The sequence below is a fragment of the Indicator indicator genome, chromosome 10 (assembly GCF_027791375.1).
Source record: "Indicator indicator isolate 239-I01 chromosome 10, UM_Iind_1.1, whole genome shotgun sequence".
In the NCBI taxonomy this organism is placed as follows: Eukaryota; Metazoa; Chordata; class Aves; order Piciformes; family Indicatoridae; genus Indicator; species Indicator indicator.
The window spans coordinates 3,245,596-3,270,119 of record NC_072019.1 but is presented as its reverse complement, the minus strand read 5'-3'; the positions used below and the strand labels follow the sequence as shown (position 1 = coordinate 3,270,119).

Here is a 24,524-nt window from a genome sequence, read left to right as displayed (position 1 = left end):
TAGTGGGAGTGCAGTGGGCTTGCTCGTTTGCAGAGAAGTGTATGCATGAAATGTATGTGGACATAGGGCCTTAGATGAGCAAGCTTTAAGTGGTGTATTTCTTTTATTTCTTTATTTATTTTGCACAATTTTCAGTGATTTTTATCAAGTAATTTATGAAATACTTGAGTGTTACTGTGATTGCTGCTCCTTGAATTTATCAACCATCACTGTTGATATGTAATAACTTTATTTTTTCAAGATAGTAAATTGGAATACAAATAAGAGATCCCTTACAGTATGGTCACTGAGATGTTAAAAACTTCTTGTTTATAGGGTCATTGCACAATAATGTTTGGTTTAAATACACACAAAATAGATGGAGAAAAAAGAGTCTCTATTTTAAGTAACTGCATTTATTTGCTCACATTTTGTATAAACCTAGCATCTTACCTCATTTCCTGTCCACTGCCAAAGTTCTCGCTCCCCATAGCATATGGAGGAAGATTCCTTGTGCAAAATATATATTTTTTCATTAATAATAGCTGCAGAAGCCTCCCCAGATGTTCTTAGGAACAAAACCATGCTTGTCTAATATGAAGAGTCAAATGGCCACATTTTCATCTAAGCTGTCAATTAGATTTGAATTAGGTGAAATTTATGTCTACAGTTAAGTTGAGCTGATTGACAAGTTGAATTTTGTAATGTTTGAAATGTGTGTTCCACTGTTGGGTTTGCCATCTGTCCTGGGGTGGCAGAGGAGTGCTGGCTTTTAGACTCCAGCTCCTTGTGAGTGGGCTAGTGGCAAGTGCAGGCACGGCAGCTGTGTTGAACAGTAGGATCTGAAATCAGCATCTGGGAGTGAAAATACCATCACTGGCTTCAGTTTGCAGCAGCAAACATCCATGGGAGGATGAAGAAGAGTAGAAACCTCTGTACTTTGCCAGAAGTGGAGAGCTCTCCTGTTCTGATGTAAAGCATGTCAGTGAGAGGGGAGTTTCAGGTTTATCAGACAGTGCAAGCGTTGGAGACTGAAGTGGAAATTCAAAGATGCTTCCCATATCTTGGCTCCTCAGAAGACAGGAACCTCAGCAGCTCCTGGGGTAGCCAAGAAGTTGCAGTTACCAGGCAGTACCCCCTGGCATTTACTGGTGGTTTTCTCCGTTCCTTTTCCTGCCTCCTGCATTCAGAGCTGTTGTTTTCTGCACTCTCAGCAGTGGAAGGGTCAACCTGGCACTGGCGAAGGCATGGGTGGAAATTGGAGAGCTCTCCCAGAAGTCTAGGCTTTGGCACCAAGCAGGGCCTGCCTTGTGGGAAGATGTGTAATTTCACTTTTAGCACATGGACAAATGCTGCTGCCCATCTGTGGTATGGAAGTGCTGTGAAGCTGTATGAGTGTTTGTGATACAGTTTCACAGTAGCACCTCGGGAAGATTTTCTATCACAGGGGATTAAAGCTTTGAGGGGGTTGAAGAGCATAATTTGTTCTTTTGCTCAGGCCTTTGTGTTAGATGCCTTCAAAATAATGTTAATTGTAGACTAATATATAGCCTAAATAACACAGATTATTTTGATCATGAACAGTTTATAATAATGATGAAAACTTTTAAGATCTTATTGAAATGTTGATTTTAAATGTCTCTGAGCAGAAAATGCTCAAATTTGGTTCTAAACTCTTCCTTGAGAGTGGTGGTTACATTAGGACTATCTTTAAAATCACTTTTCTCTACCTCATAGAGAGATCTTTTTCCCCCCTTCTTTATAATTATATATATATTTATATTATTTTTGCCCTTGGATGGAAAAAGGTTTTACATCACTTTATTTTTTACTTAAATTAAAATGTGAAAATTGAACAGAAGCTGAAAAGATGAGGAACTCAGAGGTTAAAAAGAAAGATTTGAATATGAAAACTGTTCAGGATATTATAACCTGCTGTCGTGTAAAACAACAAACATACAGCTTCATAAATATGAAATGAGTCTTTTTAATAATCCAGTGTCTTCCTTAGTTTTTAGATACATTTTTGCATTTGCCTCAAAGCTTGACTCTAAGCTGACCCTCTCTTTAATATTAATGTACTCTGACTGTAATACTCTGTTCCTTTGCCTCTGATTAATGCTGTCTGTCAATTATTTACAGATCCAGTGGTACTGTGGAAGTTCCCGGAGGACTTTGGAGACCAGGTTGGAAACATGAGATTGAACTTTTTTTTTTTTTTTTTTTTTAATGTTAGAATAATAATAAAAAAGCTCTCTTATTCAGCTGTGGAGAGGCAGATGCTAATGATAGCAGGGAGGATGTCTTCACCCAACTGGTGGCTTGGTGATTAGAATGCTGTTGTGACAGGAATATGCAATAGCAGTTGCAGAGCACTGTATATCATGCTAATTCTCTATATCACCTTACTTTCTAGAAGTTATTTCTGTTGGAAGTACTGTGGTAGGATTGAAAATGTGGAAAATTTAGCAACTGAACTTTGCCAGATGTTGAGGTTATTAATTGTCTTAACAAACCCTGCCAGAATAGAAAAGCTGCGTATGTATGGCCTTTTAACGTCAGAACCTGTATGTCCTGTTCTTTCAATCCTCTACGATGAAAACTATTTTAGAGATACCCTAATTATATGCTTGTAGAAAAAAGAAAAGAATTCTCAGAGCTTTATAAGAGACAGTGATTTAAACTTACTGGTTTTGGAAAGCATGAATATCCTGGTTTCTTGTGATAATAATCCTCAAAGGAAGTTTGTACATACAGGACTGATGGCTGGTTTCACTGTTGTAGTGATAGCAAAGATATTAGTTAGTGTGTTAGTTTTTTTTTCTCCCTGGACTCTTTTATTACAGTTATTAACAATGGAATTTAATAAAATGAAATGAAACTTCATTATTCAGCAGCTTTTAGGTAAGTTTCTTCCATGGAAGTTTTTTTTTTTTTTTCCATAAACACAAGTACATAAACCCACAAAACAGAACAAATATCTTTGACTCAGTGCCTCTCTTTGCTCTTCTTTTTAGACTCATACTGAGTCGAACATATTCTTCATTGGCAATATCACCACAATGGATGATCTGGAAATATCTTTGGAGTGTAGATCTTGATAAACTGTTTGTTTATTTATTTATTTAAAAATCAATAGTACAGCATTCTGCAAAGACAGCTATAGGGTGATTCATGATGAAAGGAATAAATGCACAAACATAGAAGGTGGGATGTCTGGTTAGGGAATAGCATCAGTCAGAAACATGTGCAGCTCATAAGATAGTGATAAATGGTACATAAGCAAAGTGTGCTGTTATGTTTTTCTTAGCTAGATATCCAGCAATCTTTGGTAATTTTTCTGGCTGCAGAATGATAATTTTCATTGTCATTTAAATTCTTTTCTTCTAGTTTGTTTTGTTCTTTTTCTTTTCCCTAAGAAAGACTTGATCTTAAAAAAAAAAAAAAAAAAAAGAAGAAGAAATTATGTATGGAGAAAAATGGGAGCTTATTCAGTAAGTCGAAGGTTATTCAGAGAACAGCTGTTGTAGAGAAATGATTAGAAGAGGAAGCCCACTGAAGACTGGAGTGGAATCATACAAATATGCAATAGCCATACCTGATCTATAAAAAAGAGAGTCCTTAGGCAGCTCTCTGCCTTTGGACTCTGTCAAACCGATGTCTGCATGTTGTATTTCAGCAGGGTAGGGAATCTTATGTTTCAGGTAAATAGCTTGTGTTGCTGGAAAACACAGCATGTTTTAATCTTCATCCTTGCAAGGCAGATTTTCCTATTAGAGCCTCTGGATTTGAACAGAATATGTAACAGCTTCCACAGCAACCCCCTGAGCCAAACAGTCCAGTGAAAGCAGCAGAAGCTGCCTTGTGCGCATGTGTGCCTGCGTGTTGAACTTGGTAGGGTTCTACTAGAGACCTAAATATCTACCAGATTCTTTTATTCTTTTTTTAAATGAGATCTAACTATAATTGTCAAGACTAATTTCAATTAAAAAAAAAAGGAAAAAAAAAAAAAGAAAAAGGTTAAAACCAACAAACAAACAAAAAGAATATTCTGCATCTTATTTTCCAGTCATTTCTATTTTAAATGTAAAATGTGTCAGTTAGTTTTTGGATGTATCCCAAAGCATCATCTTTCCTAAAATCTAAGGGCTGTCTGTTTGCACAGAGATGTGATAACAACGGGCAAAATATTTTCCCATCTTCCCGAATTTTTCTACAGTTTATAGTGTCACCTTTTTGTTGCTTTCCTGACGCAGAGAAAACTTGTCTAAGCCATTTTGATATATTCCTCCTCTTTCTTACATTTTGTTCTCTCGGTATGTCTGAACTTTCCAATGCTTACTCATCCCCAATCCTCTCTCTTATTCTCGTGGCCTGCCATTTGCTTTTATTCTTGATGGTAGTCTTCCTTTGTTTATTCTTTTTTTTTTTTTTTTTTGGGGTGTCTTAAATGTCAACTTTTGCAAATCTTGTTTTGTGAAATACCCCATCTGTTTCAGATGGGATGTTGAAACTACAGATGATCAGGAAAAAAAATGAGGGATGTGTCATAATCACTCACACGCAGCCCATTAGGTAAAGGAAATATTAAGGTTGGGACCACAAAAGAATTTACAGGATTCCTTGTTGATTTCCCTATTTGCCAAGACTGCAGGGAAACCACTTATTTTCTATCTGGTAATTCTTCAGATGCCAGAATAAGAAGGAAATGACACAGAATGGGAGAAGGAAAAAGCCATATTGCTTCAAGGCAGCGAATGAAAAATACTCTGTTACTTTGCCAGGAGTATTTCAGAAAGTTGGCTTTGGATGTTTTTTAAAGTTTTTTGTTTGGGTTTTTTTTTGATGGTGAGAGTAAGTCACTTTATAGTGACTCGCAGAAGTATCAATAACACAGTGAACTTGTGCTGGACAGAATTCTAAGTACAAAGAACCATGCTACCATGTCAAAAACATCTTTATTAGAAAGTACCCCTAAAGATGAAAGAACTAATCTGTCTGAGACAACATAGAGTTGCATTTTACCATTGTACTGGCATTAATGCTGTAAACATGACTTGGACAATATTGAAAAAGTTCTGAGTAATCTCAGCACTGTAGAAAATATGTGAAGATTCCAGATTTGAGCATATATAGGCTCTTGTATGGTTATCCTCAGTGGCTCACATTTGGATAAGGAATTGGTTGTAGCTATTTAATGGATTTTAGGTGGATTTTGTTTGTTTGTTTGTTTGTTTTTTTAATGTTAAATATTTTTGAATGAATAGGTCTACGGGCTCTATCTTGTAGTATGTTCAAAATTCCCCTGGTGCTTATTGAAGTTTTTACGATAGAAGATGCATGTTTTTAATGTTGAAATTTCTGGTTTGGTTATTCAGTCTGTTTAGGCTACGGTTTAATTTCAGCCTTGCAAGTTTGTTTTCAAACAAAGTCTGTACAAAGAAAATAACAAAGCTATGATATCTGGAAAAAAAATCAGTGGTTTTTGAAAAGAAGGTATTTTTGAAGTGCTTTCAGCACCTTTGCTTCCAAAATGAAATGCTTTGTAACTGTTGAGAAAGAAAATTCATGTCTCTGCAGAGATTGATGTCACCTAGCAGAACCTCAGTTCTGATGCTGGCAGTTTCCTCATGGCAGTAGTCAGGGCCAAAGCCCTACTGATGTCAGATGTGTCCAGGTGCCTCCAGTACGCTTCTATTCATAGCTGTTCTGGAAAAAAAACCCTCAAGCTCCCAGTAATTTCATTGGGCTGAAATATTCCTGTGAGAAGGGGCAGTGCTGGCACAAGGAAGGCTGAAAGCACAGTGCCGATGGCACCAGCAGGTGTTAGTGGCTCTGCTAGAAGCAGTGCTGCTTCCTGTGTTGACTTAACCTTTGAAGCATGTGAAGTCTAACATTTCTTACCAAGTTGGTAATTACAGCTATTTTGGATGCTATTAGCTGTGTGAGAATCCAGTTGCTTTTGAATCTGACTGCTTATTGGCCCAAAGTGATCTCCATCTGCAACAAGCCCCAGTGTAAATGGTGTATAGAAAAAACAATCCTTTGAATAGTTCTTATTCTTCTCCCTTCTAATCATGTAGTAATTTTTTTCTTTAGGCTGCCACTTCTCTGCTGCTGAAAAACATCTTTCCAGGAAGATGATACAAATAGCTTATATGGCAGGAAGTGGTCTTACCAGAAGCCACATTAGTAGTATGAAATATGACAAGGGGTTATTGACTGAAGATGGAGGTTATGAATTGAAACTCTGCATTAGGCTATTAGTTGTGTTGCAGATTCCATTCTGTCTTCTCTTTGCTTTCTCTGCAGAAACTTGGAGTCAAAGTGCTCAGTGTCTTGCAGGATGAAATATTTAATTGCATGGATTGTGGCAGTAATTCTATAAATGAAAGAGATTAATTTTTTAAAAAGCTTTAAATAATAAACACGTTTCATTAAAAAAGATAAAAATATCTCCAGAAGCAAGCTCAAGTCTGTTGTCTGGGTCAAAACAATATGTGGAAGCCAGTTGTGATGATTTTGTGTTCCTCTGTGCTCTCCTCAGAGCAGCAGGAACCCAGGAGGTATGAGGCTGTTGATGCTCTTTTGAAGGCTGCAGGCGTGCTGTTAGGGGATGCATCTCACTGGCTTTCTGCATTTGATGGCTTTGTTCTTTTATTCTGATGAGGCACTAAATACATGTTTCAAATGTTTATGCTAAGTAGATAGGTGTTTGCTTTGGTGTTTTTATCAGTAAACCGTAAGAAGGGTTTTGGAATTACTTTGCTCGTGTATTAATAAATTTGATTAGTATTTTGGGTTCGTTGGTAGGAGAAAGGATGAATCGATCTAATGAGATGACTAATTTCAGAAGTGGTTTTGTCTCAGTGTTACACAGCATGTAGTTTAAGGATATTTTGAGTCTTGAATCCCTGTGTAACTTGGAGGAAAACAACCCAGCTGAGATGGTGGCAACTTTGTGCATTGTGAGGTGAGGTTTATCAGGTTAAGATAGTTTCCTGTGATTTCCTGACACTTAGTGTTTGAACCACATACTGTTTTTATTGAAGGATACTCTGTGTGTAAGGTAGCAATGCTTTCTGTCTATGCAAATCACAGATGATGAATGATCAGCAGAAAAACATTTAGAGGTGTTATTTATAGTTGCTGCATTGTGTGAAGAGAAAAGATCTGTCCAGTCCTGACAAATATTTTGTGAAATAGCTGCCCACCTACACATTCTGGCAACATTCAGGGTCACTGAGACCCTTCCATCATTCAAAATGTAAATTCAAGGTATTTGCCCAATTTCTCTATATCTATAAATCTATATCTCTATCCCTTGAATATATATATATATATAAATGTTGAAAAAAATTTAATTCATCCCAACAGAGTCAGAATAAATGTTTGAGGCTATTATTTTATTTATGTATTTATTTAATTTATTTTCAAAGCCCAATACTGAAAACTAGGAATTTTTTTCCAGATTTTTTGAAGACAGGTGGCAACATTAAGTATGCTTGTTTGCAGGACTGTGGCAGTTTTGTTTTATGGAGCTTTTAAGTTAAAAATGTTGAACTTGATCAGCATATGGTACTGGCTAGCCTCATCTCTACCAGCTCTTTTGTTATCTTGTTATTGTTATAGGTCTTAATGACAGTTGTAAGCCATAGTTCTGGATGCAGGGGTTAGTCCACCCTGGGGAGGGGAGAGAGGAACAGCAGTGTGGATTATGGAAATATGAATTGATCTAAAAGCAGCTCTCTTGTAACAGAATGGGACTCAAAGAAAGACTGGAGAGAAGCTGGTGAAAAGACGATGGAATATGATGTGAAAATGATCATTTGAATGCTTTCCTTTTCATTCCCAGCTGCTGTGTTCTGGTGAAAAGGCAGGCATTTGTATATCTTAAGGCTGGGTGAAAAAGGGCCAGATGAATGGAATTACTTGTTAGATATGTTTTCATTTTGAGTCAAATAAATTATGTGCATTTTAATAGACTGTATGCATATGTTAGCCATTTTTTCTTTTAATCATACAGCTGTGATATTGGAGGACTACATTTTCTAGAAATACTCTTTTCTCTCTTTGCTCAAATAAGCACAGTATTAATATCTGACCATCCTTTGGCTATTGTGTAGCAGCCTATCGTAAATAACTGTTGGTGATTTGGCTTACTCCTACAGCCCTCAGCCATGTGCCAAACCAAACAAGAAAAATTTAACTGATGGCTGAAACAGTGATGACAATCATTTGGAATGTCTTCCAGAAAGACTGCCAGATTGTCATGTGTGATGTCGTTGTTGATTGACCTCAACTGCCCTCAGAATATTCCAGTCTAATGTCATCTAATTCCTTATTCTGTGCTACCTTACACTTTCTGATCTACTTGCTTAGTACCCTCCTTCTACTTAAGTCTTCAGTATGTTGCCTCTGTTGTACTTTCAGCATTGCTCTTGTGTCTCAAGCTTACTGCTGCTCTTTGAGGAGTATCTCAGCTAGCTCAGCCACTTTTTATGTTTGATACTGGATGTAGGATTCCTGAACCCTGTGTTTTGTTTTTGGCTCTTGCTCTGCTTTTTCTCAGTGATGGTGTCCTACAGAACTGGGAGAGCATTTGAGGCACATTGGTTCACTGTTACTGCTACAGGTATTTGAAGTACCGTTTCAAATAATTTGTTTGCATTTTGTGCATAACGTAAGTTTATTTTACATATTACTTAGCTTAGGAAGTGGCCTGGGATCAAATACCAGAACCCAAGTATGATGAAATCAAAGCCTAGTAGAAGGTGTCCCTTCCCATGTCAGGGTGGGTAGAACTAGATGATCTTTAAGGTCCCTTCCATCCCTAACCATTCTATGATTCTATGAAACTCAGCCCACACATAATTGGTTTCACTACCCTTTGTGATGTAATGTGGTTCCTCCACTTCCTCTCTACTGGCACAGCCATGCAAGCCATCATGCTCCCCAACAGGAATGCATGTGTGGAGATGGATAAGCCCAGTCAAGGGTTTAGCTCTTGGACTGTCTCACCTTTATCTGCCTAACTCGCTCTCTGTAACAGATGTTTTCTGTTGATGTGGTGCCCAAGGTGTTTGTTCCCTTATGTGACAATTTATTAACTGCTTTTAAGTTTCTAAGTTACCAGCAGAGTCACCATGGGTTCACCATGACCTATGCTGTATGGCCGTTTTATGGAAAAGTCAATGGAAAATTGTCAATCTGCAAGAGCATCACATGATGTGGTAGAGAGACAGTTCCACTCCTTAGCCTGGGCAGGCTAGTTCTTGGATATAAGTGATCTGCAGAGCTAGTGCTCACCTTTCTGTGTGCATGAGTACTGAGTATTTACTGGGCAGACCAATTGTTCAGCAGGAGCTTTCTAGGCAAAGAATGACATCCTACTACTTAGACACTTTCTGCTTCAGAACTTGTCTTGTAACTAATGCAGCACTTTTTATTTATTTGTTAGTTTTGCTTGCTTTTATAATTAGGACTGTATGTAGTTTGAAGTCCCTGGTGAAATACTAGAATTCATGGAGTGAAAAATGATTTGGAATAAAGTATGCTTGGAGCTGAAATTAGTCTGCAGTGTATCAAGTGTCACCAAGAAAAGAGTTTGTCATGCTTGAAACTTTATGCCTTTTTCAGTATATTTTATAAGTTAAGCTGTTTATTATTTGCAGTATACTTTTATAATTAATTTTCCTTTAAAAAATTATTTCCATGCTGATATGAGAAGAAATTCTTGCAATTAGGAGCCTTTTAACTTGTCGATTATGTTCTACTTGTGATACTCCTTGGTATCGTTTTACAGACATTTCTAAGACTACAAACTCTACTTCAAAGCAATATATTGAGTAGGTAGAGTTGGAAATGTGGCAAATAGGCTCATTTCTGTCCTGAGCTATTAGAGTATTCCAAGGTGGAGGGAAAACACTAACAGGTAGAACAAATAAGAACCAATTTTCTAATCTGTACTTTATTTTATGGTGGTTATTTTTTTACAATTAACATCTGAGCATGATGTGCAGGAAGTTCTCAGTGTTGCTGCCAAAGGTTCATTGTGATGTTGTAAGCAGTGGTAAATCTTAAGATGTCTTGAGTGAAACAAATATTGCTTCCCTCTTAGCTATGCAGGATGACATATTTGAATTTTGAAAGTGATATCTACCTTTCCTATAGTTTAAGACAATTTCTCTGTTGAGTTTCCAGATATTGTTAGAGGTGTCATGGAAAGGGTATGCTAAGAAAAGTCACTTTTTCTTTACTGCATGGTGATAGAAAGTTGTGTGTCATACTCTGGTCTTCTTTTTTTGTTTGTTTTGTTTGTTTTTGTAGAAAATGTAATGAACTTTCTTAAGGATGATAAATACTACTTTAAAAGTTAAGCCTACATAGTAATCTCAAGAGTGTAGATGGAAGAGCATATTTCCTGTTTTTCCCAGCTGTCTGATATTGCCTAGGGAATAATGGCCTCTCTGACATTAGTCAGGGAAGTAAGGGGAAACTATTTACAAATAGTACAAGCTTGCTAGGGATGTGTGGGTTGATCTTGGGTTTGTTGCTCTTGCCAGTAATAGGATAGATGGTAACATTTCCATCTACACTTATTCTAATGGGAACTTTCTTAGGGAAGAAGTATAGTGCATTGTCAAATTTTATGTTTTTATGTTGAGTTCCAGGAAAGTTGAGGGTTTTGTAAGAAGGCAAATTAACCTGTGCTGAACTTCATGTTTTAACTGTTCTGCTGTTGGTAAACTTGTTGTTTTGAAGTGAACTTTTGGGCATCATAGAATCATAGAATTGTCAGGGTTGGAAGGGACCTCAAGGATCATCTAGTTCCAACCCCCCTGCCATCGGCAGGGACACCTCACACTAGATCAGGTTGCTCAGAGCCACATCCAGTCTGGCCTTCAAAACCTTCAGGGATGAGGTTTCCACCACCTCCCTGGGCAACCTATTCCAGTATCTCACCACCCTCATGGTGAAGAAATTCTTCCTAACATCCAATCTGAACCTACCCACTTGTAGTTTTTGCTCCGTTTCCCCCAGTCCTATTACTGCCTGACACCCTAAAAAGTCCCTCCCCAGCTTTCTTGTAGGCCCCCTTCAGATACTGGTCCCTGTACTATGCTGGACACTGGTGGCTTGAAGTATGCTGTAGTTCTAACTGGTTACTGGATGAGATTCAGGATCAATTAGACAAATAGAGACTGAAACATTTTATAACTTAGTAAAGCTCTGTTTTCTTTAAACTTACTGTGTGGTTGTTTAGGGAACCTTCTTTTTCAGTCTTGCTGAATGGTGAAATTAACAGTGCTTTCGAAGTACTCAGGATTTTGGTCTTGTCTCCTTATTCTTGTCTCCATCCTTTGAAAGATGCTCTAGAAGCAATAAAGTCTTATGCGTGCTGCTTGGGACACCAGCCTTAGTCTGCTGTACAGGGCAAGAGCAACCTGTAGTGTGCCCCCAGTTAAAATGTACTGCACCCTGGTCATGCCACTGTCCCAGTCGTTAATTTTCTGTAATTCTTTGCTTTTGGACTTGAAGGAAACTTTGAAATATCCAAAAGTGACAAATGCAGAAAGTTAACTACTGCTTATGTTTTTCTACTGTATAAAGTGAGAATCACTGCTAAGTCTGGAAAACTTTTTTGTTTCAAATGATTCAGAAGGGTCAGAGAAAGATATTGCTGAAAATTCTACGTACACTTTATTTGAATAGTATGGAAATGATAGCTAGTATAATTCAAACTAGAGATTTCTGATTGAAAGAAAAAAAGGTTCAAAAATAACATTAAGAAAAATTCATGTAATTTAGTGGTTCATTCTTGCAGTTCTGTAACCTTTGCTTTTAAATTCTGTGTTCTTCTTTAAGTGTTCAGAAAGCAACTGATAGCTTTATTATTTTTTATCTCTACAGAACTGGCAGATAATCATTGAATGATGCCCTTTTCGAGAGAGGCACATAGAGGTTAAAATCTGTTATGGAGGCCTGATAATGACTTCTGTGCTTTAGACCTTTGGGTTTCCATGAACGTAGTCTAAGATACAAATTTTTCATTATTCAGACCATTTGGGCCTTTCTTTATTGTAGCTACAATTTTCTGATAAGATTTTAAGCAGAGGTAAGAGCAAAGTCTTTGAAATATAACTACTGCTGCTGACTTCACATGGGTCCCTGCTGTGGATGTGCACAGCTTCAGAGGAAGAAAAGGAAAAGTCAGTGGCAAGGACAGGGCTTGCCTTTTCGTCGGCTCTTTTATGTGGCAGCATTAGAATTTCACCTTCACTGAACCATGATCATGAAGGGCTCAACGCTGCAAGATGCTAAGCTGCCTGGTTTTGATTTAAAAACGAACCTAAGTCTGTGCTTAACTTTAAGCATTTAAATATTCCTGCTGAAGTTACTGGTTTGAGTCAGAAATACCTCTCAGGACAGTCATAGATCTCAAGTAGATGTCTTGTTTGTATGTTTGGATTGGCAGAGGGTGACTGAAAACTGCGATAAGGAATGGTGAAAGAGAGTCCCCTTCGAGGGAAGGGCAGAGAGCAAGTTGGAGTAACAGCAGAGAGGACCTTGGAGCTGGAGATGGGAGTAGGGAAAATTGGTAAGAACCACCGAAAGAGACCTGCAGTCAAGTGGTTCAAGACATTAAAAGAGAGGTTAGTAGGAAGAGGAAATTCTAGCGGGAGGAAAAGTGTTTTGAAGGACAATTAGGTGAAATACTAAAAATAGCAAGTAGTTTTGTCAGCAAGGGAAAAAACAGGAGACTCTTAAGAAAGTAGCTAAAGGACTGTCAAAGTGAATTTGCCCTTTCAGTGAAAAAGAGTGGGAAAGAGGGGAAGAAGACTTCACAAAAATAAGTTAAAGAAACAAGAGAAACACAAAAGCTAGAAAAATATCCTTACTGAAAAGATAACAGCTAAAGAAATAAGGGTAATGGAGGAAAAAAAGGGCAAAATCATTTTGTAGCCAAGTGGATGACCATTTATTTGTGCTCTTGTCATTTGTATTTCTTTGGCTGATTTTCTGCTTCAAAATGGAATAAAGAGATGAGGACAGGTAAACAGGTTTTTGAGCACTGGTTGGTGTGAATGATTTTGGTTACTATCTACTTTAGGCCATTTCTTCCCTGGATATCCTCATCTGTCTCTGGAATAGGTATGTGACTTTGTGTCAGGCTGTACCCTTCCTTCTGCAGAGACATGCATATTCCTTGTCAGAATGGACTTGGGGAGAGAACCTGCCTGCTTGCTTGGGGAACAGTCTTGTGGTGCAGATAAAAATAGAATCAGTTGAAAGCTAGCAGCACTCTCTCTTTAAAAAACAGTTTCTAAACTGCTGTTTATGAAGTGGTTCAGCATTCTGGACAGCTTAAAATGTTCCCATCTTGGGAAGATGTTGTATCATTTCACAGGGATGCCCATGGAAAAAAACAGGTGATTTTTCCTCCCTGCTGAAATGCAAACTGCAGAATATGTTATAATGAGAAAAAAAAGTGCTGGGGTGAATAGTTCTAACCTCCTCCTAGCCTCGGAAGTTAATCAGGTTAAGCTTCAATACTTAAATACTACAGTAGTATAATATTTAGTGTTGAAAACTTCTGTCAATTCATCAAGTCATCGGGCATCACCTGCATAGAGAATGTACCCTGTTAAAATGATCACAGGCTTACAGGATCTTAGGGGTTGGAAGGGACCTCACGAGATCATTGAATCGAATCCCCCCTGACAGAGTAGGACCGTAGAATCTAGCACAGGTTGCCCAGGAACACATCCAGATGGGGCTTGAAAGTCTCTGGAGAATGAGACTCCACAACCCCTCTGGTAAGCCTGTTCCAGTGCTCTGTGACCCTCACAGTGAAGAAGTTCCTCCTCACGTTGAGATGGAACCTCCTGTGTGGTAGGTTCTATGCGTTGTCCTTTGTCCTATCTCAGGGTGCAACTGAGCACAGCCTGTCACCTCCCTCTTGACACCCAGGCATCAGATATTTATAAACATTTATTAATTCTCCTCAGTCTTCTCCAGACTAAAGAGTCCCAGGACTCTTTAAAGTGAAAAACCCCACTCATATCTATATAGAGATATATTAATAAGCTGATTCTATTTTATATACATATATGTATAAAGTCTGGTGTGAGTTTCATAGATAGCAGCTCCTGCACCTTCTTCCAGCTGTAGTGAGAAGTGTCCTCCCAGATCACTGTGCTCTACAATGCATACCTATCAACCAGGAAGGTTTCATATGCTTGCATCAATTGTCTGGGAGATTACAATAATAATCAATAAATCCTATATTTTCTAGTTAGTAAGGAATGTGATGTGTGCCTTTAATGTTACCAAGATGATTAATCATCTTGTAATTTCACTTCAGATTGTGAGTTATCAGGAGCTTTTCTCTGGAAAGCTGGTGTGTATGAAGTCAGAAGCGTCTTTGACCACCTTTTACATTGCTTTATGAAGTGATTAGCTGCATGAGTATCAAAATAAATAAGGAACACTGAACAATTATTACTTTTTAGACATCTATAATCATCTCAATGTAGAGCCAGTGGTCATGACCAGCCCAGGCTGGAGCTGTGTAGTACAGTTGATGAAAGTGAATTAATTAACTGCTGGACCATAATCTTGGGAGAGTGCAAGTTTCTGCTGCTGTGCTGTAGGCATAAAGGAAATATTTTCTTAAACACCACTTTCATTTTTGTTTAAGCTTTTGCAAGAGCAGCAGCATGATGTAGTTCACGTGGTACTGATTTTATTGTTTTGTTCTTGGAGCTGATAGAAGGAATGAGATAGCTGTCCTTTAACTTAGCAATTAAACTCAATCATGTATGCAACTGTAAATGTTTATTTGGTGTTTGAAAACAAATAGGAAATCTTTTATTGACTTTTCCTTTTTAACATCATTACCATATTGCCCCTGCATACAATTTCTTTGCTTTGACAAAGTGCCCATTAATCAAGATATTTATGACCTTTTGTCTTCAGAAATAAACACATACTAAAAGGTTGTGAAGCTATGAAAATAAGACACAATAAGTATGTTATAGTTTTTCTGAGAGTGTATGGGCTCAAGAGGAAGTCCTGGCTCAGTTATGGATCCTTGAAAATGATGACCCATTGGGAGATGAAGCTCAAATTCTATTCAATAAAGAGATGACTGAAAGTATCACCTCTAATTGTACACAACTAGTGAGATAGTGAGAGTGCGTGTGTACACAAAGTCATTTGCATTTTAAATTTGTCTAGGAGCATCTTGAGGGGCATCTTGTTTTCTTCCATTTTAAAAATCTGAATAGCACCTGTAATTAAGGGAGAAAACTGAGCCCTGGAAGCTAGGTAGGACTTCCATCTATTGATCTGTGTAAGCCTAGTTTACGCTGTCAGGGGAGAAGCAGTCAACTGAGCTGCTTTGTCACTGACATAAGCTGGGAGAGGATTTTTTTTTTTTTTTTGTCTATACTGTTTATACACCAGTCTATAGACCTGCTGGCTGGTTGAATTTTAAAGAGTGTGGAGGTTTAAAGACTTGTCCCCTGAGGGATGCTCCTGCCAGTTGGGAAGCGAGCTGAGGCGCTCTGCAGAAGTCGTGAGTGCCTGTGCTGGCTGGGGGGGCACGGAGCAGAGCTGGGGAAATGCTGTCCTGCAGCTCGCTCTGGAAAATGCTGCAAAACATACCCATAATTTTCAGGTTGTTTAGTCAAAATATTGAGCTAATACCTTTGTGGTTTTTTGTTTTTGTTTTCTTTTTCTTGTGTGATAATTTATTCTGAGAGAATACAATGGGGAACATAAATGAATACATTTCCATACCCAGTTCTGAGGCAGTGCTAAGCCTACCAGGCAGCAATTAAAATGCTCAGTAGCAAGGAGAAAATGACTTCCTCTAAGTGTGAGAATAGGTGCAGATTTGGAAAGAGAATTTAAGTAGAGTATAAAATACTATTTGTTTGGAAAGGGATAAGCAAGCTTTATGAGCTGTAAGTGAGAGACTATTTGGAAATGTTTAGGAATTTTCTGAGTTCGATGTTTCAATTACCCTGTTGTTCTTGCTGCCTTTTGTTGGAGATTATTATTAGTACAACCAGTATTGTGTATGTTGGTTTCCTGCTCACAGAAATTCCAAAGTTTACCTGCCCTGTTTGTGCTGTGCTCCCCAGCCCTCTGCAGTGGCCACTCACAGCAGTCAGGATGGTGCTTGAGCAATTGCTTTTTGAGAGTATTGTATGTACTGCTATTGCTCATCTTAAAGTTAATAACTTCTCCCAAAACACAGCATATGGCTTTCATACCCTTCTTCAGCTGTGCTGACAAAGTTCCAAAGATTTCTTAAACTTTCTTGTGTAACTTTGAAATTCTAGAAAAGTTGATTCTTTCCATTTTGTACTGTATTGATGATTTACTGGGGCACATCATAAACCTTTAAAGTGTTGGTACTATCATACGCATGTTGTACTCAGAAGCATCTTTTTTCCTGAACTGTTCATCCCTTGCTGATTAACTTGCTTGGGTTCTTCATGTTTTGCACTATCCACTGAGCCAGGGAAATGTTTGAAGTAAATAATCATTGTGGTGTGTAGGTATTTAAATACATGATTTCCCCTAATGGGAGTTGACTACTCAAGATGCAGTAAACAGAGAGTTTGGGCTGGAAAGTGCTAACATCTTGGATTGTGTTCCTAAACCCCCATGTGCAGCTCTAGAAGTGTGCACTCAATGTGCATTTTTCTGAACATGCACACCTTGTGAGATAAATTGTGCCTGCAGCAGGCTATGTCTGTTGGTCTGCTACAAAAAGGGAATGCCCTCACTTTGACTAACTGTGCTGATGTTGACTGTCTCCTAAGCTGAAGTATTTCACAGGGGGTTGGCTTTCCTGGTAGGGAGCAAGGAAATAAAACCTTCTCTTTTTTTTTTTTTTTGTTTTTGTTTTGTTTTTGTTTTTCTGGGATCTTTTAAAAACATTGATCAATGTATTTGCTACTAACTAATCTGGTAATTTACCTTCCCCCCCCTCCCCCCCAAGAAAAATGTTGATCGTTTTGAGAGCATTTTTATATTTTAATTAACACATTTTATTTGCCACTAAACAGCTTCTTAAATAAAATTCTGTAAGAAAGAGTGACATTATCCTTTTATATTATGGTATGAATGTAGACCTGGTAGATTTCTCCCCCACCTCCTTCCCTTTATTAATAGCAAACCTTACTTGTGAAACCCAAAGGGTTAATCATATAAATTTCTCCTTTGACCAGCAGACGATTTCCATCATTTTCAGCATTTGACTATGGAACATGTATAGAGTTGTTATACCTCTCTGTAATTCATTCTGCTGCCAACTTCATTCCCTTTTCTCTGCCTGCATTTTAATTGAAACAACATTTGTATTTTTGAGCCAGGATCTGTCAGAAGTCCCTGTGGCTAGTCTGTGGTACAAGTAGCAGCAGACGTGGCTTACCCATATGGTGTGGTGCTTCTTGTAAAATCCATATGGCCTTGTTGAAGGGAATCCCAGCGGGGATGTGAAGGGTGTTAATACCCTTCAGGCCAGGCCTTTCCCTCCTGGGGCTTCTGTGGCATTGTCTTTGCAATCTGCCAAAGCACAAACTTAATTCCTTTTTAATAATCAATTATTTCAGTCCAGGAACGTGTGCTGTATTTTTTGCAATCATATATTCCTTGAACTTATTATTTGTTACGAGTGCTTTTAGATGTTTTTTTTTTTTCTTTCCCCAGAAGTGAGCTTTTCAATAGCTTTTGAAAACTCCTAACTTTATTTCTTTCACTTGTATTTACAGGAAGTGCTGAGCAGTGTTCCGAAGTTCTGCTTTCCTTTTGACGTCGAAAGGTATGTGGTACAGTTATCAGTCATTTGAAAATATTTCATAGAAAATTAAATGTGGTGGTAAGTGCAAGGAAAGATATAAAGAAAAGGAAAACATACTGTACTCCCTAAACTTGCACCTGCAGCTGAGAAGAGCTCTTTGTTGTTCAGGTAAGTACAAAATCACTAGTAGGAAATTATCACTGCAAAATGCAACCTTTAGAGAATTTTAAGGAGTTCTCTTTCAAGACAGAGCTATATTCTAGCTCCCAATTTTGTCCATTATAATTGTAAACACCATCTGTGTTAATGTAAGGATAAAACATAGTTACCTTCAAATGGCAAGCTTAATAAAAAAAAGTTACTGTGCACCAGGATACCCACAGAACAGTACTGAAAACGTTCTTTGAGTTCAAAGAAATCAAGGCTTTAATTGCACAGAGTTAACTGAATATGCAATTGATTTTTCTCAGAGATAAATCAAGACCATTATTTATAATTAAGTAGCCCTACCTCTCTGGTATCAGTTATAGTGTGGCTTCCATTTAATGGTGTCAGTCATTTAAATTGTTCATATAAACCATTTTTATTAATTAATAATACTTACTTAGGCTTGTCAAAATGAGTGGTGGTAATAAATTTAATAAATTATACTCGCTCAGTTTGGAAAATTCAGGATGTCCAAATCAGTAAAGGTTGAATTGGAGACTTTATTTGCATAATTAATGAAAGATACACCCAAGTAGTGTGCAGGCTGAGGTGGTTTCAGAATAACTTTGGCATCAGTTGGAGATGGAGACTCAAAGATGAGAAGCAGCTATCAGTGGAGTAAAAGATGGTGTGCAGAGGAAAGAAGTGAGGCTTTGCATAAAGACACACTGGCAAGATCTTCGTAAACACAACTACTCGGATGTAAACTAGGCTCATTTAGTGTTTTATAGTTGAATTTAATTAAGTTGTTTGGGTTTTGAACTAGTTAAGCTCACTGTCCTTTAAGCTGTTTTAATGACTTAACTAGTACGGTTGTCAGTGTTGGCATTATAGCATTAAAGTCTTCAATGTGCTTAAGATATGTGCAGAATTGTGTTTAAAATCGGTAATGGAGATGAATAATGGAAATAAAATTTGAGGATAACAGAAAAAGGTGAGATTCTGTTGCTGCCATCCAGTGGCAAGAAGATAATTGGTGGCAGCAAACAATTATTTTCAAATAACTTATCTTTCACTATTTCTGTTGAACCATTTAGAAGGCAGTTGCTTGTATGAGATGGATAAGCTTAACCAGTAAACTGTTTGAATGCCTGAATTTGTAGCATATTTAGGTATGTGTTTTAGCTGAGTATTCAAAGGGTGGGGGGGAAGGAAAGAAAAAAGAAAAAGTTCTGGGATGTTTGTTGTTAATCTGTTAACACCTTCCTGTGCCCTCCTGCCCAGACATGCTTTTTGACTCTTGGCCTTATACGCAGCTATAAAGCAGTGTCCTCAAAGGTGCAAAATTTCTACACTTTCATAAAAATTGGCAGTTGGATAGGAGGAACAGAGGTTTTTGGAAGCTGAAGTGATGAAGGGAACAAAAGTGATGTGTTTGGCCTGGCCTGCTGACTGCTCAAGACAGTAATGCTGTGGTATCCTTAAAATCAACCAGCATGCTCACAGCTTCTTATGTAGCTGGGAGGTGAGTTTTAAGGGATTTGTGGGAGAATGAAGAACAGTGTGGGGTCATGAGAGTATAAAAGAGGAGAGGCATAGCTGTTGTGAGGAAACGGACAGAAAGAGTGGAAGCTCTTTCAGGAAGGCAGGCAGCTGTTTACTGGCAAACTATTTGTGTGACCAACTCACTGGCTGTGTGGTATATTTACCACTTACTACTCAGTTCAAGCATTTTCTGTGGTGTAGATGTACACCATTGTGTAGATGTACAACACTGGTATTTTTAACCCAATACCAATGTCTTCTGCTTTCCCTGTTTTGTTTTTTGTTTTGAAATTTGGACTGATAAAGAAAAGGACTGAGAAAAACACTGCTGTAGCTCCTTTGTATGTGACTTTTTTGAATGGACATTGAAGATGTGACAAGCATTTTGATTTTTTTTGTCTAGCCATAAACGTGCTTTTTACTTGTCTGATGAATATATATCTATATCTAAAATTAGTTTTTTTGTCTTGTATAAAAGGTCTTGATAGAGTTAATACTTTCACGTACTTTACAGGCAGTTGGGATGATAATTTCTGTACAGAAAGCTTAGGCTGAAGTGAAATACAAAGAAAGAACACATTGTAGCTTAGAGGGCATACCTGTGCTATGTGTACAAAGCCCTTCAAGCAATATTTGATCTTAGTAAGAGCTAGAAATTACCAGTGCAGAGGAGGCAACTCCCACTGATGCTGCTGATCAAGACACCTAGAACAGAAAATGTGACTTTGTTGCATAGATGACTTCTGGGTTCCTACTGTATAGTAGAGCTAGAGGGAATGGAGTGTCTTTTCTGTGACTAGCTAAATAAAGCTAATTAAAGTAGGACATCTATATTCTTCAAATTACAGATGTGAGAAGTTAAAGCACAGTGGTAAGATCATTATCATCTATTTTCTTCCAACTTGCCTTTATTAATGAGTGAGTGACTGGAAAAAGGAATGAAATAAGAACACACATTTGATTTTATTTACTATGCCACTGTGACTGCAGACAGAGACCCAGATTCAGTTCTACTATTTGATGCTGCTTACATCATCTCACCAGACATATGTACTTTACCTTTTATGCAGATGTTATACAGAACTGTACACCACTTGTTCTAATTATCTAAAGTACATACTGTGAATGGTGATTAAAAATCTAGGGGTGACTCCCATTAAATTAAAGTTAAAGTCAAAGCAAAATAGGCACAATGGTGTAATGTTTTGACCGTGACTTAAACATGGAGTTTTATATATAATTTTTTATTGGAAGCAAGCACATAATTTCATTACTGCTGGTTATGGCTTGCATTTTATTTTGGAAGGCTGAAGAAATTAATTGCATCATACAAGTTCTTGAGCATTTGCTCCAAGAACCTGTCATCTTTCATTTTTTTTTTCCCTGTGAATAAATTATTTTAGGCTTAATAAATAGCATAATTGTAGAACATTCTAACAGTTTGCTCATATATGTTTACAAATATGTTCCCTTTCCTGTGCTACGAAGCTCCTTTCTCTGTTTCTTTTCATACAGAATAACAAGGATTTAACATTTGAGAACACAGAAGTTTTAATTACCTTTTAATGTTTGCTAAACTATCATTCATACACCAGAAAAAGCAGTTTGTCCTCTCTCTTATTCCTTGAATCATTTATGCAAATTCTGCATGGTTTTTTTCTTTTCCTTTTCCAGCAGTCTTCTATATCTTCACTCTCAACCCAAAACTCAGGTGTAAATTTGCAGAAAGCCCATACCTCCATCTCTACATCCATCAGTTGGTTAGCTGGATGATAACTAATGAGCATGGAGCTTTTGCTCTTCTTCCTTTTGGACCTATTTCAAAATCAGTCCTAACTTGTCCGGCGTCATTGGTTGACCCCTCAATTTTATCTGTGCTTTGAATCTCTCTCATTTATCTCCTTCATAAATACTCCCTCTCTTTCCTTCCATTCCTGTCCTTTCTGTTTCAGGGTGCATTTCTTCTGCTGAATGCATAGAACACATGACTTTTTAGCTGAGACACTTTGGAAACTGCCTGTAGGACCAGTGTGGAGACACTGATAAGCACCTCATTAATTTCCCCTGCAGTGCTCACCTGATCACACTGAAGTGTTATATTTTGGAGTCTAAGAGGTGGTGCTGCTTCTGCTGGAGAAGATTTCTCATTAGCAGTAGAATATTGCTCAAGTATGGGAATTACTGTGCATATTGTTTAACCTATAATCTGTTGGGGTCAATGAGTAATGATGGCAGGAATGACATCACTTTCACTCTCCCCTTCCTGCTATTTCTGGTAAAAATCTGATTGCAGAAACACAGCTATGATCAAGACAAGTGCAAAACAGTGGCTGTAGAAATTGTTGGATTTTTATACCTTGTGAAAGGCAGTTATATCTTAACAGAAAGATATTTGTCTTTGAAATAAGCAGTTAAGAATGGAAAGTAAATACTTGAATGTATTTCAAGCTTTACAGGTAAAAATAAATAAAGCATAGGATTCCCTTTACACTTCAGTAATTCCAGTCAATTTGCGAGATGGATTGGGAACTCAAAACAATTGACTTCTTTCTGTCCTTTATTTCATTGTAAGAGAGAAGTGTGTGTAAGGACAGGGTGCAGCATGCACTGTGGAAGGGTGTAACTATTGGTTTCAAACATGGGTTATTTGGTTTCCACATGAGTGCAGAAGCAGACCCATCTGAGAGGAACTCGGGGCGCACTGAGCTGCGATGTGCTCTGCTAGAACCTCATCTGGATATGATGGCCAGGGCCCTTGGAGAGAGTGGATTTATGTTGTTACTGAAGTACACTCGGGGAGACTCTTTAAAAGAAACCACAGCTAGCTCGTAATGCTTCTGTTGTTTTGAAAGTGTAACCCCAGTTGTAAGCGAACCGCACTTTTTACTTGTGGAAATTTTCTTGCTTGGTGATAGCTTTGTACATTTTCATGCCTTCTGTGATTTTTCTCTCTGTTCCTTTTCTTTCTGGAAAGCAGAGCTTGTCAGATAGCTAAGTTGCAGCAGAGGAGCCTTCCACACAGAGAGCTTCAGCTGTGGACTTGGGGATCATGGAGTGGGCTTGAAAGTGGAGAATATAGTCCCTGAAGCTTAGATTTGGGGATAGCAAAGAGCTGAAGGAGACAGCCCAACCTAGAGTTAGTGTCTCCCCAGACTTTCCAGCAGCAGGAACCACTGTGTTAACGTCTGTTTTTCAAATTCCTGCTTGAAGTGGTTTCTCATCTATTCTATGATCTGAGGAGAAGTAAAGTGAATGACTGCTGGGGGTTCATTTTGCAGCATGAGATTGAGAGAGGAAATACATTTGAAATGTTCAGGTGTAGATAGCAGCTGCCAAAGCTTTAATCAGAGCTGTGTACTTTAATTACAGTGGTCAGCTATGTGTATGTGACACGTTATAATTAATGATACCAGTAACTTTGCTTTTAAAAAAGAAGTCATCAAAATCTGTATGTCTTTGCATAAAGTCTTTCACTTTTTCAAACTCACTGAAAAAATGAACTCTCCAAAATTCAAAACCCTTTAAAAGTTTCTAGAATTTGAAGAAAAAATAAATTTAGGCGTCTTCTGTGTCCTAAACAAGATGGGTTTGGAAGAAGAGCATTTGTTATTTGAGAATAAAGGATAAATTTCATGATTAGTGGTGCTGGTTTTCATTCCAAGAAGAGATTTAATTCCTGCCTTAATCAGCTCTTTCAAGGCAGCCTTAAAATGAGGCTTGAATAATAGCTATAGTGTAAAAAGAGTCTTTAAAATGACTCTTTATGTACTCCATGGGTACTAAAGAGCCTTTTCTGCATTGTGTAGGCATGTACTTAAAACATTTAAAAAAACTACTTTTATTCCTGTAATGACCTGTAATAACTTTGAAAGAGACCATTGTAGTCTGCAGGGTTAATAGGTTTTTACTCACATTCTTTACTATTGGTGATTTATTATTGCTAAACTAAGATTAAAAGTAAGCTTGTGGGGCAAGAGTCAAAAGTAAGTCAAAAGCAAGGCAGAGGAATGAATGAGGAGAAGGTCAGTGACAGTTGGGAACTATTTGTGACTTCTCTGCCTGTACAAGTCAGTAGATCATGTTCTCTTCAAATAGTTGACTAGACCAGCATATTGCAGAAAGTTTTTGAAGCTTGGCTTGTTGATCCTGTGCTTCAGTAGAAAGTCTAAGTAGGGAATTCTGCTATGTAACAATTACATTTTACCTGTGTGGATGTTCACGTGAATGCAGACCTGAGACACACCATTGCTGTGCTTCAGTAGCAGTGCCAGGAAGGTAAAATATGACTTTTAAAGAGCCTGTGCCATAGTGAAACAGAGAGGCACAAGCCCCAAATAGCATAGCCAATATTTGTCCATGTGATGGCATATGCAATGTATATCTATATATATCTCTATCTATCTGGATCTGGATGAACTACGGTGTTAGCATTTTTTACATGTTTTATTTGTGTTTTATACATTGTGGCTATCAATTGATATACAGAAATCCCAAGTCTTCATATGTCTGTTCCTGTAGGGCTTCCATATAGTCAGTTTTTACTCTGCTGAAGAGGAGTGAAAAATCAGGCATCCATACTGCCCTGAGATGGTTAAGTGGAGTTCTCAGATTAGAAACCCAGAATTAATTCAGTATTTTAAACTCTGATGAAAAATTGTGGTCCAAATGCAGGGTCACTGGCTTCTGTTAGCTGTTGCTTTGGAGCACATGGGACCAAATGCAAACTCTTGGGTTCTTTGTGGAGATTCAGCTTTAGCCTTGGAGTTTTTCCTCACTTCTCAAAAAACTGAAACATGCTGCTTGCATCTCCCGCTAAACTCTGTGGGAAGCAGTGTTCAAGCTGGGGCACTTTTACATGGTCTGTTGGAACATGGAGTTCTCTCTCTTGAAAAAGCAAAGAGAAGATGCTGAGTTGGAACTGGTGAGATAGCATTGGAATTACCTCCTGCTGTACTGTCATAATTGGGCTAGGCTATTTTTAATAGAGAATACCAGAATTCAAGTCTAGTGTTTAAAGTGGTCTTGTGTACTG

At 37.9% G+C, this 24,524-nt stretch overlaps 1 protein-coding gene across 1 annotated transcript in view; it reads left to right on the top strand.

Moving 5' to 3' along the window:
• Positions 1-24,524, top strand: part of DENND1B (DENN domain containing 1B) — a 161,506-nt gene that overhangs the window by 43,147 nt on the left and 93,835 nt on the right. Inside the window, exons 3-4 of the mRNA XM_054384311.1 lie at positions 2,122-2,165; positions 17,772-17,821. Of these exons, the coding sequence (XP_054240286.1) occupies positions 2,122-2,165; positions 17,772-17,821 (94 nt within the window). The remainder of the gene's footprint in view (positions 1-2,121; positions 2,166-17,771; positions 17,822-24,524) is intronic.